At 31.6% G+C, this 17385-nt stretch overlaps 3 protein-coding genes across 4 annotated transcripts; 2 read left to right on the top strand and 1 right to left on the bottom strand.

Annotated features, from left to right (window-relative positions):
• Positions 1 to 460: 460 nt before the first annotated feature.
• Positions 461 to 2866, bottom strand: LOC104771759 (WAT1-related protein At5g45370). The gene is made up of 6 exons (XM_087504200.1): positions 2331 to 2866; positions 1945 to 2007; positions 1728 to 1844; positions 1195 to 1636; positions 918 to 1069; positions 461 to 810 (listed from the first exon to the last, which is right to left on the bottom strand). Exons 1-6 carry the CDS (start codon positions 2543 to 2545, stop codon positions 645 to 647), a joined length of 1155 nt encoding a protein of 384 aa, XP_087360326.1. The 5' UTR covers positions 2546 to 2866; the 3' UTR covers positions 461 to 644.
• LOC104771757 (F-box protein SKIP31-like) lies at positions 2832 to 5357 on the top strand. The gene is made up of 8 exons (XM_010496332.3): positions 2832 to 3326; positions 3576 to 3794; positions 3891 to 3964; positions 4084 to 4159; positions 4306 to 4416; positions 4507 to 4681; positions 4777 to 4953; positions 5046 to 5357. Exons 1-8 carry the CDS (start codon positions 3264 to 3266, stop codon positions 5114 to 5116), a joined length of 966 nt encoding a protein of 321 aa, XP_010494634.1. The 5' UTR covers positions 2832 to 3263; the 3' UTR covers positions 5117 to 5357.
• A 477-nt stretch (positions 5358 to 5834) lies between these two features.
• LOC104771758 (uncharacterized) lies at positions 5835 to 8133 on the top strand. Of its 2 annotated transcripts, none has more exons than XM_010496333.3 (3): positions 5835 to 6235; positions 6856 to 7162; positions 7777 to 8133. In XM_010496333.3, exons 2-3 carry the CDS (start codon positions 6880 to 6882, stop codon positions 8007 to 8009), a joined length of 516 nt encoding a protein of 171 aa, XP_010494635.1. In that variant the 5' UTR covers positions 5835 to 6235; positions 6856 to 6879; the 3' UTR covers positions 8010 to 8133. The 2 variants fall into 2 exon arrangements, with proteins under 2 accessions (XP_010494635.1, XP_010494636.1); XM_010496334.3 differs by having other exon boundaries at positions 6171 to 6318.
• The last annotated feature ends 9252 nt before the right edge of the window (positions 8134 to 17385 follow it).

The following is a 17385-nucleotide window of genomic DNA, read 5'->3' as shown; positions in this document are numbered from 1 at the left end:
ATTCACGAACTTGTCCCAGAACTTTTTGTATTTACAAATTAGCTCGCTTTGTTTGGTTGGAAGCAGTGTTCAAGAAAGCGCTAGACGGTGCCTAATCGGGGCGTAGACGGTTTTTAGGCTGTTTAGGCGTTTACAACATAAAACATTATATATATAAAATTATGTATAAATATATGTTAGAAAAATAAAAATAATTATAAATTATATACAAAATTAAGAAAAATACCTTTATTTAAGTTATATTAACAACATATAAACATTTATAATTACGTATATAGATATAAAACTTAATAATTTAAATATATATAGTTAAAAATCAAAAATAAATATTAAAATTAAATTAATGTAATTTTAAGCGGTTTAGACGATTATGTAGGCGCCTGCTGAGTGTCTAGCGCCTAGACGGCCGCCTAGACCGCTTTCTTGAACACTGGTTGGAAGGAAAGAGTATAGAAGAACATGAGAGGAAGATGATTATTTTCAATTTTTAAACAAATAGAGCTGTTTTTTTTTTCATAGATGAACAACATGCACAAACAGAATAAGAACATGAGGAAGATGAATATATTGAATTTTTCTGTATCTCCTATAGAATCAATATTGAACTCAAAAAATTGTATGTTCTTTTCTTTACCGGTTCTTGTTTACTTGCCCTTCTCATCATCTCTGTAAATCAAAGGTTCCGAGATTCTAACATCATCACTGCTAGAAGAAGCAATCTCACTCCCTGATACTGTTGTTCTTTGTTCTCTATAACATGCCCAAGTAACCATATAAAGCCCGCAAATGATGAGGAATCCTCCCACAACGCTGCGCAGAGAAACGAAACATCAAGATTTTTTGTATGTTTCAACACAAGATAGAAAGGTTTCCATGTGTGTGGATCAGTGGATGGATCAATCATCAATGATGCAAACCTTCCAAGATAGATCGGGCTGCCGAGGAAAATTGTCGATAAAAAGGCGGATGTTGCAGGCTGAAGAGGATTGTATAGAGAAACCAAAGCAGCTCCAAGAATTTTATTGGACCATGTCAACAGTCCATAATTTAGAGCTGATGCAAACACTCCCTGAGGAACAAAAAGAGAATAGAAAAAAACACAAACTAGTTGGTTAGGTGTATCCTTAGATTCAGAATCGTGCTCTAATCTTTTGTACCAAAACATGTTACATCTCTCAGTTTGTGAAAACTTACTGCGAATATAACAGCAAAAAACTCAGATTGTGTCAAGCTCCAATCAGTAGGCTCTTTAACAAACACGAGAGCTGTTGTGATCATTATCGATGTACCGAAGAAGTAAGAATACGCGGCAACCGAAAGGTACGCAGGATACTTCTTCAAAACCGGTGCTTGCACGGCGAGAAAAGCAGCCATACACATACAATTCCCAATCAAGCAAAAAACTCCAATGTGCCATAGATCTAACCCAAGACCAAGAAGACTAGAGACTAACCACCCATTAGGCTCTAGTTGATTTCTATCAATTACTAGGCTATTTACTGAGCTTGCTGCATCTTCACCTCCAAACAAGGCTGGACCACGGAACAAAGCCATCACTACTGCACCCGAAACACAAACGAGAGTACCTCCAACTTTCGTTTGGCCCTCGATTTTAAACAAGTTCACTTTTTCTGTACTGCATACAAACAAAGAAGAAGACCATCAGAAAAGTTTCCATACTCCAAACTTCACATTTTACAGTAATGTTGAGGGAAGTCAATACTCACCCCATCAAGACAGCCAAGAGGAATGTAAAGACTGGTATTGATGGTTGTATAGCAGCCGCGTAAGTTGGATTCGTGTACGCTAAACCCATAAGAAATAGTAATTGGTTCCCAAATATCCTATCAAGATTGAGAGATTCAAATGGTATTAGAATCTTACCTTCAACTAACATGATTATAAAAGATAGATAACACGAGAATTGAACTGATTACTACTTACCCTGCTAAACCGAGAAAGAAGAGTGAAAAGAGTACGCTTCTATTCATGGGAGGTCTGATCCTTCTACAATGATAAAAACAAGAACCAATTACTTACTAATTTTAGTCTTCAAAACAAATCTTTACTAACAAAGGAAAGAAATCAAGAAAACAGAACACCGTAAATAAAAGTAAACAGAAGAGTATAATCAGATTGAACAAAGATGATAGAGTTATCATCAAACAAAAACAAAAACAACATCCCTAATTCCAGTTCCAGAAAGATCAAGTTTTTATTAGGATATGTTGATTTTGCTATAAACCCATCAAATCGAAACCAGAAATTGCATTGACCAAAAATAAATAAAACTTTTTCAGAATTTAAGGAAAAGAAAAAAAAGGAGAGACCTTTCACGGAAGAAAGCGAGAGGAGCGAGAATGGAGAGAGCAAGAAGATCGCGAAAGACACAAAAGACGAGCTGATTCACACCAACGTTAAGTGCTACTTTCGTAACCACATGGTAACCTCCGTTTATCACCTGAACCAACGTCATTGCAGAGTGTGCCATTCGTGTTTCTCTCTCCGTCGCATCGCCGCCGTTTACCATCGCCGGAACTGCCATATTAAATTCTCTCTGACTCTTTCTCTCTCTCTCTATCTCTACCTGATCCAAGAGATTAAACAAAAAATACCACCCTGTCCTGTATCCACTTGTAGTTGTAGTAGACCAGGTAATTTAAGATCCTTTGATTTGCTTCTCCTACTAGTTTCAAATTGTGGTCCTTCCTTACATTATCCAAGTCGTTTTGGTTTCTTCTTCTTCTATTTGGTCTTTAAAAATAATTATAAAATAATTATAAAAAATTATTTTTAATTATATGTTTCCTCTCTCTATCCCTTCTGGCCGCATAAACCAAACAAAAATGTATATATGTTTTTTTCTGTTTTTTTTTTTTTTCCTTTATCATTTCTTATCAGATTATATTTACATTTTATTAACTTTGAAATCAAGATTTAGATAATAAGATATAAAGGATTAGTGGTTCGAACGTGTCCTTACATAATTAATCACGTTTTGTTGAAGGATCAAATTAACAACTATTAGTGACGTTGACTTTGACGTTGAGAAGTAGCAGTATTATGGGCTTCAGCTATTATTATTACAAAGCCCATATTGGTTATTAGGCCCATTAATAAAATTATTCGGCCCGAGGTCGCCTCCAATCTCACGCCACCGGTTCCAAAATCGCCCAATCCTCTCGTCTCTCCTATCCCTTCCCTGGCCGCGTAAACACAACAACCATCATCGCCGGAGCTCCGATCTTCACCGACTTTACAATATGTCTGGTTCCGATGAAGAAGACGAGTGTTTCGCTCGATTCCTCGAATCAGAAGTCTCGTCGGTAAATTGTTTTCTTTGTTTATTCATTTTATTACAATTTCATTCAGGGTTTATTCATTGTTTTCTTTGGATTTTTTCATTGAATCTGAAACCTATGGCTTAAAAATTCCTTGATCTGTAATTTAGATTGTAAATTAGATGTTTTTATTCCGTGTAATTCATACTTGACTTGTGTTATATATGCATATTCATTTGAGATTTTATAGCTCTTGTTCAACGTTTTTATTGATGCTTTGGGTTTTTGTTATAGGTAGAGGAAACGAAGAATCCGGAAGAACCTGAAGCAAAACGGCAACGTATTGAGAAGCACGAAGAAACAACAAGCGCTGTAGAGAAGAAAAAGGATGAAGATCATCAAATGGAAGATGGTAACAAAGACAGAACTGGTTCAAAGAGAATAGAGAGTGGTGTTCTCAGCAGTGTTCCTACTGAGCTCTTTCGTCATATCCTCAAGTTCTTATCCTCTGAGGTATGTTATTGTTCATGTGCTTCTTAAGCTAAAGATTAGTGATTTAACATCTTTATTTAGTTTGCTTAATGTAAATCGTTTGAATGTGATTTACAGGATCTTGTATCATGCTCTTTGGTGTGTAGATTTCTCAATTTCGCTGCGTCTGATGAATCCTTATGGCGCCGCCTGTAAGTACTAAGTAGTTTCCTCTCATTTCGCCATTGTAGTTCGATGACTTGCTTTCAAAAATCAATACTTTGTACTTGAAACTGATTTTGGGCACACTTTTGATTGATTTTGTTTTCAGATACTGTATCCGGTGGGGACTAACTCCTCCAACTAGAAAGCTACGGGAGTGTGCGTGGAAGAAGCTTTATATTGATGTGAGTTTCTCACTTGGTTATTTGTTAGAAACGTTTGTTTTTAATATTACATTGTTGAAGAGTATATACTATGTTACTTTGAGTTGCTATTAGAGGTCAAGTTTCATATATTGGAAATTGATTCATTTCTCTTTGTTGAATTTTAGCGTGATGAGCAGGACATGATTGAACTTGTCAGAACCTGTCCGTCAGATTTTAAAGAGTATTACATTCAAATGCAAGCAGCAAAGAGAAGCCAAGCTCCTCTTCCATCTGAGGTAACTATTTTGAATAAGTATTTGTTTATGTTTTGGCATGAATCGTCGTCAGTTGACAAATTTTCTCATGCTCTTGTTTGCAACGTTTAGATGGTGGATGACCGAATAATTCTTGACAAAACTGTACTTGAACAAGTATCTCTGTGGAAGAAAAGCAAAGGACTTGCCGATAAGGTTGTCACTGGCCATATTTGTTTGGGAACTAAATGTTCATACCATCAGATTGAAGATGTGTTCATATGCAAAGAGACAGGACATGTTCATGGTATGAAAGGAAATGCTGTTATATGTAACTTTGTTGCTTGTGTTTTTTTTTCTTTTTATCCGAATCTTACATAATTTTTATGGTCTTTTAAACAGTATGCGATGACAACTGCAAGGAAGTAATATTGAGTCCAGAAGGTGACCTCATGGTGTGTACTATCTCAGGACTTTGTTCTGATACTTTGCTTGTACAAACTGATCCAGACCCAGATGGGTGTGATGAGGAAGAAGCTGAACTAGAACTTGAAGTATTCACAGATAAAAGCCGATTGGGTACATATATATCTCTCTGGCCACCTTTTCCATTTATTCTTTTTTTATTTCCAACATATAAGTAAACAGTTTGCGTCTTCTTTCCATCGCAGCACGAGCTTTTGAACTTGGCTACAACTGCGAGGATGAACAGGAATTGGAACGTACCCTGAGGTTCTGCTGAGCAAAGACTCAGCCTTTTGTTCACTTTCAGAAGGCCTACGCACTCTCTCTCTCTCGAAGGTCTTTTCTCTCTCTCACACCTGATTCTGCCTGTGTTCTCTGGACTTAAACGAATCAGAAGTAGCTCTTGCTTTAATAGTTGTTAGCTTTTTGTAACTTATATTATACATATCATTGTCTGTGATGTACTCTATTGTCCTTAAAAAGTGTTGCATCTAGTAATTAAGTTTGATTATTAGTAATCTGCTACCGGATATTGGTATGCTCTTCAATTCTTATAGATATCGTTACGTTACTGTTTTTGTTGAGTTAATCAATGCAAATTTGATGATTAGTTGAAAATGAAGTTTATATATTCTAAAAACCATACATCAATTATCACCACTGATGTGTTGCGTTAAATGGAAAAATGAATTGAAAATATTTGACTCCATAGATAAGGTATGAACTGATTTAGAAAATTTGCGTTTGTTAGTTACATAAAAATGCTTATTTCTATGATATTTGGTCTTTTATGATAAGATATATATACAAGAACGCCTAAAAACTAAACACCAATTTTATGTAACATTGCTTATTTTAAAAAAATGAAAAATTATTTATATGAGGGCATAAATATGGGTGGATTTTGAGTTGATTCGATTCTTTTGGCATTTATCCAAAAAGTGCACATTTTCTCCCATACGTAATGTAGAATCTCGCGTCCATTGCGCGTTCTCGCAACGCTAAATCTTGTACGTTACGAAAATATTATTTTCATCTTTCTCTCTTTTAACCCCCATAGTTTGTTATATTTCATAAACACCCCCACAAGAAGTTAATAACCGTTCCAAATTGAGAAAAGAAACTAACAAAGCTTTGAAGAAAAGGAACATTGGAAGTTTGGAACTGTTACAAACTTAAAATGTATCGTTCTTCGTGTTAAAAAACTAGGACATAATCTCTATTTATGAAAACTTGCGTTAACAAATTGTGATTTATCTGAAAATACGAGGACTAAAGATGAAAATATACCTTGTTTGGAATTCGTGCCGCGTAAGGAAAACATGTATAAGTAATCTCCTCCACTGTCTTTGTTGTATCTCTTCCAATTTCGTTTCGACATCTTTCGTCTCGGGGGGTAAGAAAAGCTCTCATCTTTTCTTCTTTTTAGATCTTTACGATTGTTGAATTTTACTGTTTCTGCGATCATCAATCAAAAAGGTTCGATTTTGTCCCTGATCTGTATTCTATAAACTTGTCTTCTCCCTTTGGTTCGATCGTGATTATTGAAAATAATTGCATTAATTTGTTGCTGAAAACCTAAAAGTTTTGATTTTTACTTGTTTGGATCCTTATTTGTATGAATGTGACGGCATAAAATTTACGAATTGAGGGTTTTGTTTAGATAATTGGGTTTTTTTGTTTGTTCATCTTAATTTACTTAGCAGCCTTGTCCTGTAATTGATACGCTGGTTGAGCTCATCATACTCTTCCGTGTCTGTTTGATCTACCTAAAGCTTGAAGTGATTGCTTTGGTTTGTGCAATTTGTTTGGGATTTACACTGATCTCTGACCTAATTAATGATTAAATGACATTGCTGGTTTATCTCATTTCTTGAGTCTTGGTGTGTTTGTTGAATCCCCTGAATAATGCTAAGTTCAGGCTTGGTTTGTGTAATTTATCTGATGAGAGGTTGAAGTTGATTGGTTTGTCCAATTTGATTGGGATAAACTAATGTTTTCTTATGTCTTGTGTAGGTTTTATAGTTGATTGAGAAAAACATGGGAGGTGACGACGACAGAGGCTTTCATGGGTATCCTCCCGCTGGATACCCGCCGGGTCCTGGGGCTTATCCACCTGCTGGATATCCACAACAAGGCTGCCCTCCACCACCTGGTGCTTACCCACCTGCAGGTTATCCTCCTCCGGGTGCATACCCACCTGCGCCTGGTTGTTATCCTCCAGCACCTGGTGGTTATCCTCCAGCCTCTGGTTATGGAGGTTATCCTCCTGCACCTGGTCATGGTGGTTACCCTCCTGCTGGCTATCCTTCTCATCACTCTGGTACACTCTCTTTTTCTCGTGCAGTTTAGCAGTATCGTTTATGTCACCTTTACGAAAAAGGTTTCAATTTCTTGTTGTGAAAAAAAAGTAAAAACATATAATTTTGTCTACATGTTGCTAATTCAGTATCATATATGTGGTAGACTAGATGTCACTTTAGGAAGAAACTGAATATGTGTCTCTATGTTCCGTGATTTAGTATCATAATTGGTGTTAGAAAAGGTCACTTTAGAAACAAGTTGAAACAAAGGATCGGCTGAAATTAAAAACCAAAACTTAAGCTTGTATTTATAACGGGAATCCATAGTCATTGATTGTTTATAGTTGCAAGAGTTTGTATTCCAGTTGCCGAAACACAGTTGATGACTTCTCTAATTTCTATCGTAGATTTATGATATATTGGTTACATTGTTTGTCTTGAGGATTGGACTTTTAAATTGTTCTGTGTATAGCACAATTCAATTCAAGTTTTGATAATTTGTTATGTACCACTAACTCCTTTTCATACCAGTTTGAATATCATAATTAAAGACAACATGGCAGATTCTACGTACACTATATATTGTTTTCCCCTTTTGTTTCTTTCTTCATGCAATTCCCTTTACTTCTTTCAGGTCACGCAGGAGGAATTGGGGGTATGATTGCAGGTGCTGCTGCGGCCTATGGAGCTCACCACATAGCTCATAGCTCTCATGGCCCTTATGGACATGCTGCATATGGTCACGGCTTTGGCCATGGTCATGGCTATGGTTATGGTCACGGAAAGTTCAAGCATGGGAAGCACGGAAGGTTCAAGCATGGAAAGCATGGAATGTTTGGAGGAGGCAAGTTCAAGAAGTGGAAGTGATCTAACTAAAAACCTTTTGTGAATCTCTCTGGACTGACCAATGTTTCAAAATAAGCCCTAAACATTATGTAAGGTGACTTTCGTCAGTTTGAGTTCAAATAATTGAAACTTAATTAGTATCAAATCTTATTGTGTATTATGAAGCTATCTATGGCGTCATAACGACAGATTCTTGTTTCGGTTTATGGTTTTGAGAATTCTATATATTGTTACTTTGTGTACTGATTTTTACTTCGCTAAGCTTGCTTATAGAAGTTGTGATTATGATCAGTTGGTAATTCATATGAGATTCTATAAAAGTGAATGGAGTAACTATATATATTTTTAAACTTTTTTTTTTAAAGAAATGTGTTAAAATGATATCTTTATAAAATGGATGAAGTAAATAATAAAACAACACAATAGTCAAAAATCAAATTAGTGAAATGATTTTCTGAGTAAACCAAAATTTATATTATACGTGAAAATGGGTTAATCGTTAAGTAAGTGCTTAATCTTCACTATCTCCAAGTGCAGAGAGTCAAAAAAGACTCTTGTGTTTTAATTCATTGGAATTTCTTATTCTTATGTTATTAGGCTTGGGGATTCATCTTTCACCATGTAGACATTATTAGTCAAAATATTTTCGAACAATGTTTTTAAAATAAAGACTTATTTCTATATAGATTCTTGGATTTTTCCAACGTTGAAGAAAAAAAACAGTAGAAAACAAACTTACCCAAAACAAAAAAGTGGCTTTCGTGCGGTAAAGCATGAATATTGTTGCGTTTAAAAACTTGGACTTGAAGTGTTTGTTTTACTTTAATGCATAATTAATTAATGTGATCAATTTGTCTTCTTTCATCAATGAGCTGGCTTTTGTTATTTTGATTCGTCCTTTCGTTGTACGTATGACCTACTTTTTTGCATTATCATATTTTAAACCTAGAAACCAGATGTCTTCCATTTTTGTTTTGTAATTAATTATATTTTTTGTTTATAAAGTCAAAACATGAATCACAATCATCAAAGATATCAAGATGTGGAGTTCTACACTACACATATACTAATCAGTTGACAACAACAAAATAGTAATCTTTATCTTTTTGTCAATTACATGATTTTTTGAAACTTTGTCAACAAGTGTTATATGAAATTTTTTATAGAAATAATACAAGAAAAAATAGTTATCTTCTGGTCGAGATTACAAAAGATAAATGTTTTTAAAACTTTGATTTTAATATAATATTTCTCTGTTTTTGAAAATAAGTGTTTGATTTGTTATGATAATTCTTTCAATAGAGAAGCTCATGCAATTGCTAAGCTATCACTTCAAAACTCTCTATCTATCGGTTCAGATTTAATTATGTTTAATGAAAAGCGTATTTTATCTCCAAAAAAAAAATATATTTTCGATAAGTCGAAGTTCGACAATTTTGTTAACTATTTTAGTATTTTTGTTGGTCCTTAGTAGTGAAAATATATTTTTTGCTTGTATTGGTAGAAATAGAATTGAAAACTGATTTCAGAAAATTATATTTTTCAAATTATTCTAACTCAAATATATTTAGTTTCTTGCATGGATTTTTTAACGAAAAATGAGTATATTTAACCATATATAGATATAGTGAACGATATTTAAAATTTTTACTCACCGCATTAATAAAACATAATGCATAACCTAAACTTATATTTTGAAAAATAACAGTTTAAGTTTAGACAGTGAACGACTATAAATATTTTAAAAAGTTTTACGTTTTACACCTATTGGATTCTGTAAATCTATTTGATGTCACATACTATATTACTTATATCCGTCTATCCAATTGAATGAAATTTAGACTGTAGAAAAAACATTAAAAAGATGAGCGGTGGGCATACTGAACAATGCCATTAATTTAAGAGGATAATATTAGTAGTTGGAAGTTCATTTAAACTAAAATTAGCTTTGATCTATCAATCAATCACTAATTAAAAAAAAAAACTTAATCGTGTTATAAAATATGAAATCAGCCAATCACATGTGTTCCGCCTGAGCTGGATATCTACTAATACCCGATTAGCCGCGTCAGCATTCACTATTCAAATACTATTTTTTTTTATGTTTCATGAGGATATCTAATTAATCATGAGAATTCAGCCAAAAAAAACTATATTTATATGGAATTTTAATTATTAAGTTAAATAATGGCTCTAAATACGCCATTTGTATAAAATATGAACCTCAAGTATATATATCAAGGTGTTAATCCCGAGCTGGATCAAATGATCGAACAAGATGATTAATTAATTCCTCTATGTGCAATGTGCATAAGCTTCTTTTAGAAATTTAAGTAACTTTTTATCATCAACACACATATACTATACATATAAAAGAATATTAGTACTAATTATATATGTAAAATCGTATTATACTAAAATATCAGTAATATGAACAGTTAAATTATAAACTCCGATCAAATATATGTTTATACAATTATTCACAGATAAAATTAATCTACATCTTATTTATGTATCATCAAAAATCACCATTCTCATGATGAATAAAAATAATATAAAATGATAATAACCATTCTCATGATTATTTACTTTTGTTAGTTTTTTAGAAATTAATATATAATCTAGATTTTTTTTTTGGTTTTTCCTCATATTAATTCTAGATAGTTTATACATGAATAGAAATATCCTTTTGATAAAAAGAAGAAAAAAAATGAACAGCATCTCGAAATAGCAAAATATAATATAGGGCAATTTACTTATTCATCCTTTATCTTATCTAAAGTATGCGTCCCAATGCAATTTGTTGATTAAAAAATAAAACTCGACAGCAACCAGACATTGACTAAAAATAGCATATGAGCATATGAATACAATTAAGATAATATAACTTTTTATTTTCTTGACAAATAAAAGACTAAATATAATACTGTAATAAATAAGATGTGACAACTGGCATCTTATGAGCCACGACTACTGAGGAAAGGAAGTCCCTGGTTTCGATCAAAACCGCTTTGACAAGCCCACTGTTCTGTCTTTTTTGACACATTTGTTTATTTTATTTTTTTCCATATCCTTACGTTTACTTCAATTTAATGAACAATTAATTAAACTAACAATCTATCCCAGTCGTATTTTTTATTTGGTCATTTCTGTTTTTGTTCGTTCTTTTTTCTTTGTCGTTTGGTTATTTCTATTTTTGTTGATTGTTGTGTATTAATTTTATTTGTCCAGATTTTTTAATAAATAATTTTAACATATTGTCAAGATTTTTTTGTTTTTTAGTTAGGTCGAACGTCATTATCTCTCTTTATTTATTTATTTATTTGTTGACTTCTTACTCCTTTTACTGTGAAAAATATCTTCAAGTTATTTTTTAATAAACTACCTTTATGATTTATAAAAATATTTATCAGGATAATATTTTTACACAGTCTTTTTACAATACAATTTTTATTGGTATACAGTTTTATGAGATTCTTAACTTTGTAATTATATAGGTTATAAAATTAAGATAATTTCTATATATTTTCACAAAATTTCTACCATTGTATTTAATTTTATAAAGAGTTGAAAGAACATAGTAAAATTTTGAATTTTCTTTCCTAATTAAATATTGATTTAAAATATAGAAAATGATGGATTTGGTCACTAGTTAATTTGGCTTGTTTAATTTATTAGCAAAGTAGCAAATCAATTATATATAAAATATTCGAATGATCTCGAGCAAATGTTTGTTTCTCTATCTCGTACTCACTTTTTTTACTTAAATTTGCAGAAAATAATAACTTGCCCGTAAACAATTCCAAAAGTTTCAACTTTCACTTTTGCTTGCCGTGAAATTCAAAGTATACCATTCTTATTATAAAAAAAACAATCTAAAGAGTTGCCTTTACTTACCAAGCCCAACACTGTGAGGATTCATATCAAAGTTGACCCACATAGCTTTAATGAATTAAAATTGTGACTAACACTTATATTTTTCTATGCATTAATTTTCTGTAAACGATGAGAAATGTATATACAGAGAAATTAATAGATATGATTGGGATCAATTATTTACGTTCCCTTTTTCTTTGTTTATAGTTTATACTCTGGAAACAGTATTAAATAATTAACAACGTCCGTACTTCTTCATACAATACCTTCTGGTACGTGACCCCATTTAAAGTAGATTCCTTTTTTCTTTTGTTTCTTCAGTCTTCGGCGACTAGTACTGCTTGATGATCAAATTCTTAATGTTCAGCCATGAATAAATATTGTCATTTATATATGTATATATATATTTTTGGATATTTTTAGTAAAGTTTAAACAAATAATAGTGGATATTACAATATCTACATCTTAATCTTTGACAAAAACTACTATGACTAGGATGCTATGTATCGAGAGCATTGATTCCGATCCATGCTATTCCAGATAGACGATCAGGATTTTGATTACCTCCCCATTTTACAAATTTAAAACTGATCTAATAAGTGGTTTAGCTAATTAATTTTAAAGGTTTTTTTGGTTTTACTAATTTTAAAGGTTTGTTTATCTAATTTCATTGCCTTTGAAAGGTATGAAATGAGTCAAATGACGTATACCTCCAGCTATCTAGTTGTTTTTCTCTGCCGTTGCCCGTGAGAGCATAGTAGAGGATCTTTGAATCTACTACACAAAACGTTACTCTAGTGTAGCCAACCTTCTTACTAGCCATACATCCACTCCTTAAGCTCTAGTGGACTTGAAGTTACATCAATATGAATTTAGTTCAAAATACTGGCCATTCTTTTTTCTTTTTTTTGGGTTCTTTTTGGAGTGGTCATTCTATTTTTTTCCCCTTCTTTTTGATGCAAATGTATTTTGATACTTACTAGATATACAAATATACAAAAAATGATGACTCCGGCCATTTTAAGAATAGTTTAGGCTCCAAATAAAGTGAAACGTAAATTCATACATTAATTAATTTGTTATCTTTTTTTGTGTTTTTACGTTAAAAAGATAATTTAATATAGTCACAAATTTGTAAAATTTAATTTTTTGTTTAGAAATTTGATTTTTTTAAAACATCATATATTGTTAAACAAAAAAAATTTCTACAGCATCTTAAATAAATAAAATTAGAATTTATAAAAGTTCAAATTATACATGGAAGCAAAATTGTTGAGATATATATAATGTGTGTATAATCATGGTTTACTCATAAACCGAAAGGGCCCACGAACCTAAAATAGAAAGCATGAACTGGTAAAGAAGAGATATTAACATAATTGTTTAACTATTCTTTTGGATAAATATTAACAATTGTATTGTTGAACGAAATAAGAAAAAGAATAATAACAATATCTTATTACAGTTACAACTTGCAGGTTTGGTACAGAAAATCTAACTCATCATTGTCACATCGATGATATATTTTATATTATTTTCTACTTTATATGACTGTAACTCGATACCGTGTGGGGGCAAAATTCAGAAAACAAACAAGACAATAACTTTTTAATGTCTTTATTAGAGGAACCAACATAGGAAATTAGTATTTAGATTTGTCTAATTCCCCTCAACTTGTTGTTCGTAACATTTAATATTATTATTTACTTAATATTTTTTTTTTTTCATAGTGAAACTTGTTTTCAGTGAATAAAGTTTCTCACAAAAGGAGAAAATATTCAAAAGACTGATGTTGACTGAAGGGAAAACCGCGACCACAAGTTCTATAATGATAATATGCGGATTAGTAATTGACTCATGTTACTGACATATAGCTGCATGAATATTTTTTTTGGGTTTAACTACAGCTGCATGAACTAAAAGGGGTAAAATACTAATGTATAATTATATACCATTTTTTCATTTCTGTAAAAACATCTATGAAAATTTGTTAAGAGAAATTGAAATCAAATTTTGAGTTTCAATATATATTATAAAGAAAGATGATTAAAGTTTAGCAAGCAAATAGAACAAGTATCCACTTCTTGAATTTTTATTCGTACTACTTTCAAGATATCCAGATATATAATAGTTAATTGTCATCAATCTTTTTTTTTATCCTTGGTCGGTTTCTCTATGTATAAACAAACAATATATTGACAAAAAAAAGTATTTTGGAATGATTCCGTTAGATGAAAGAAAACAGATATTACAGTCTTTTTTATAATACATTATTTAAATTAAACTAAATTTTACTCTCTTTGTATGAAATGATTCAGTTTTAAGTTTCCGTCAACACAATTTGAAGATAAAACTCTGAACATGTACCAAGTCTATTAGCTAGTTAAAATTGTTTATAACTTCCAAACTAATTAAAAAGTTAAAAACAAATAAACCATTACAATTATATGTACCATCTACTATATGTAATTTAATTGAGTATATTATTCACCTGTATATCATTCTATATGGATGAGAATATGAGATACATCGGATCCGATCGACCCATATGGACTTAGCCGATATAGTTTTGATCTTTTCGATATTTTAAAAATAATTGAAATGGATATTTGTGGGGAAAAGGTCCTCTCAGTTCCAAAATCATGGTAGCAATGTAGCATGGGATAATATCCGTTGCTGATGACGTGGATACTGACCTCTTTTGTCGTGTGGTTAATTGACAACAGTACCTGTCCGGTTATATTTGGATACTATATAAGTATAAACTATAGTAAAAGCAAGTAACTAAACCACTCTCAAATGTTGAGCTCATTTTGTTTTTAACTACATCTATTACTATAATAAACACATATGCATATTTATATTCTTTGTTTCTTTGACTTATTTATTGTGAAGTACAGACATAACGCCTATGAAGATAACACACATGTAACCCTTTATCCCAAAAAAAAGAAAAAGAAAAAAAAGAACATAAATATCACATGGACATCATAAACAAGCACAAATCATGGGAAAACACTCCTTTTCTATATATGCACACGTACATATGAAAAAAACAGACATGTATGTTTACATAAAGAGATTCAAAGGATTTGATCATGTCCAAAAATGTACAAGAATCGGTTTGGAATACGAAACCCTAAACGGCGTGTCCAATGAGAGTTGTGGACACGTGTAAGATAAAGGACACGTTTTACAATTATCATTCCACGACGTTCGCGATCTGAAACGTTCGCCGGCTACGGTTAGGCGTTAGCCTCCCTAATTGTTGTTTTATTCGGCAATTTTTTTCAATTATAACAGACACAAATATATATATGACGTGAAGATGTATTTATATCTGTGATGTATCATGTATGTAAACGTAAGACAGTTCAGAGACTACGAAGAACAAGAATATTCATGTGTGAAGAATATTTCATTCGAACATTGAACTCGTTTTTTAAAAAATAAAATATTTTTTCGTCATTTTCAAAGATGCTAAAATTGTATTTATCGAAATGTGGTTAGATTAGATACATAATTTTGTAATTAGGTTATGTATATATGCGTACGGGTTATATATACCAATTAAGCTAGATTGGGTCTAGAACAAGGCAAGAGAAGATTTCCATTGCGAAAACAAAGTAACAAACAAATAAAGAGACAAAATTGGAGTACATTTACAGCACTAACGTGAATTAACACAAAATATATATTGCAAATTATTTAAATAGATAAATTCAGGTTTCCTTATTGGGAAGTATCCCACGTACGTACGTTTGAAAAAAGAAGTAGCCCACGTAAATCCAAGTAAAGTAAGCTTCTGTCACGCACGCAAATAAAGGCACGTTCGCATGTTAAGAAAGATAGCGTCGGTCTAAGGTACAACCATCATCTAGCTTGTGACGTTCCTGATTTTTATGAATATTTACAAAGTTTCATTCGCATATAAGTTGTGAATATACACAACGTAGTAGTACAGTACACACACTCCAATCTCAAGTGGTCTACTCGATTTGATTTTGTTTTTTTTTTTTTTAATTTGGTAGTAAATTTGGTATTTACTATACAAAAAGAAAACCATTTACAGTAAAATTGGACAAAACAAAGCAAAAAGGACCAAAAAAAAATCGAAGGAACTGAATAAGAAAAATAAATAAATAACAACGGGCAAAAGTGTCGTGTTCAGGAACCAGCAACAATGGAGGTCATAATAATGAGTCGAGTCTTAATTAGCTAGTTTTTTGTCCTAAAAAGTAATAAAAATACATACTATTATAGTACATAGTTTAGAAATGATTCATCACATTATTACTTTAGTTTGATCAGTTTCAATATAGAATTGGTTTATAAAAGAATATTTATTAAAAATAAGGAATATATAATTACTCGTGTTAATAAATAAAATAGTTTTGAATATACAATTTTATGCTTACATCCAGTGTTGAACTTTAACAAGCAAAATAAATAGAAAAAAATCATAAAAGTTCATAAATATTTTGAAAAATACCTAAACATTTTAATATCTTTTTAAACTTATCAATCAGTGCAATTTTTGGATAATAAAACAAAGTAAAATTCACCGGAATATTAGGAGGGTGTATTGAAACCATGATTTTGGAGAATTTGATGGGATTTAGAAAATTTAGAATTTTGATAGATTTTAGGGAAGTTGATATGATTTATGGTGAAATTCTTTCAAATCCCACCTAAAACCATGAGATTTGGATTTCTGTATTTTTAACTAAACAAATCCTCTCAAATCCTCTAGAATCCCTAAAACTTATTAAAATCCAAATCCACAAACTGTTTTGAATAACAGTAGATTTTAAAGTAGATTTTTAAATCATCAGTTCAATAACAGTGGATTTCGGGAGACTTTTTAAAATCCATGATTGAATAACATAGGATTTGTAAATTTTATACAAATCACTTAAAATGTCAAGTTGAATACACCCCCCTTAATATCAAAAACCCATGTTCATTTTTGTTTCTTTCTATCTTTGTGTACCTGGTCCTAATACCTTGCGCGACAAATTGTTTTTGCTCAAACATCTGCAACACATTATAGCATTACTTTAATGCAACGCAAATTGTGTTTTGTCGTGAAACAAATTAACACATAAGCGGTTTATGATAAACAGCATCGCCATTCACATGCTAATACCTTTTGACGAAAACACACTTGTAACACTTACGTCCCGTAATAGAATACTAAATATCCTCCATCATGTTTTTATGTATATTTATATCAAGTATCTATACAACATAAATTAGTACATATATATCTTTCTATCATGGATAAATACAAACGTGTCAGTCAAAAGCTGCTGCAAGATCATGTGTATTTGTCTTAAAGCATGAACTCGTACCCTAAACAACTTATATAAATGTTGTGAAATGTATAATGTATCAACTAAGTTGGCACTATGAATATTCTCTATACTACGATATACTTGTATATTAATATCACCAGCATGATTGCACATTTGCACGCCATGTTTGATAAATAATTTCCATTTGACAATCTTATAATAC

Source organism: Camelina sativa, chromosome 20 (genome assembly GCF_030686135.1).
Source record: "Camelina sativa cultivar CO46 ecotype springtype chromosome 20, ASM3068613v1".
Taxonomy (NCBI): domain Eukaryota; kingdom Viridiplantae; phylum Streptophyta; class Magnoliopsida; order Brassicales; family Brassicaceae; genus Camelina; species Camelina sativa.
The sequence above is the reverse complement of the archived record's forward strand: the minus strand, read 5'-3'. Positions and strand labels throughout refer to the sequence as shown.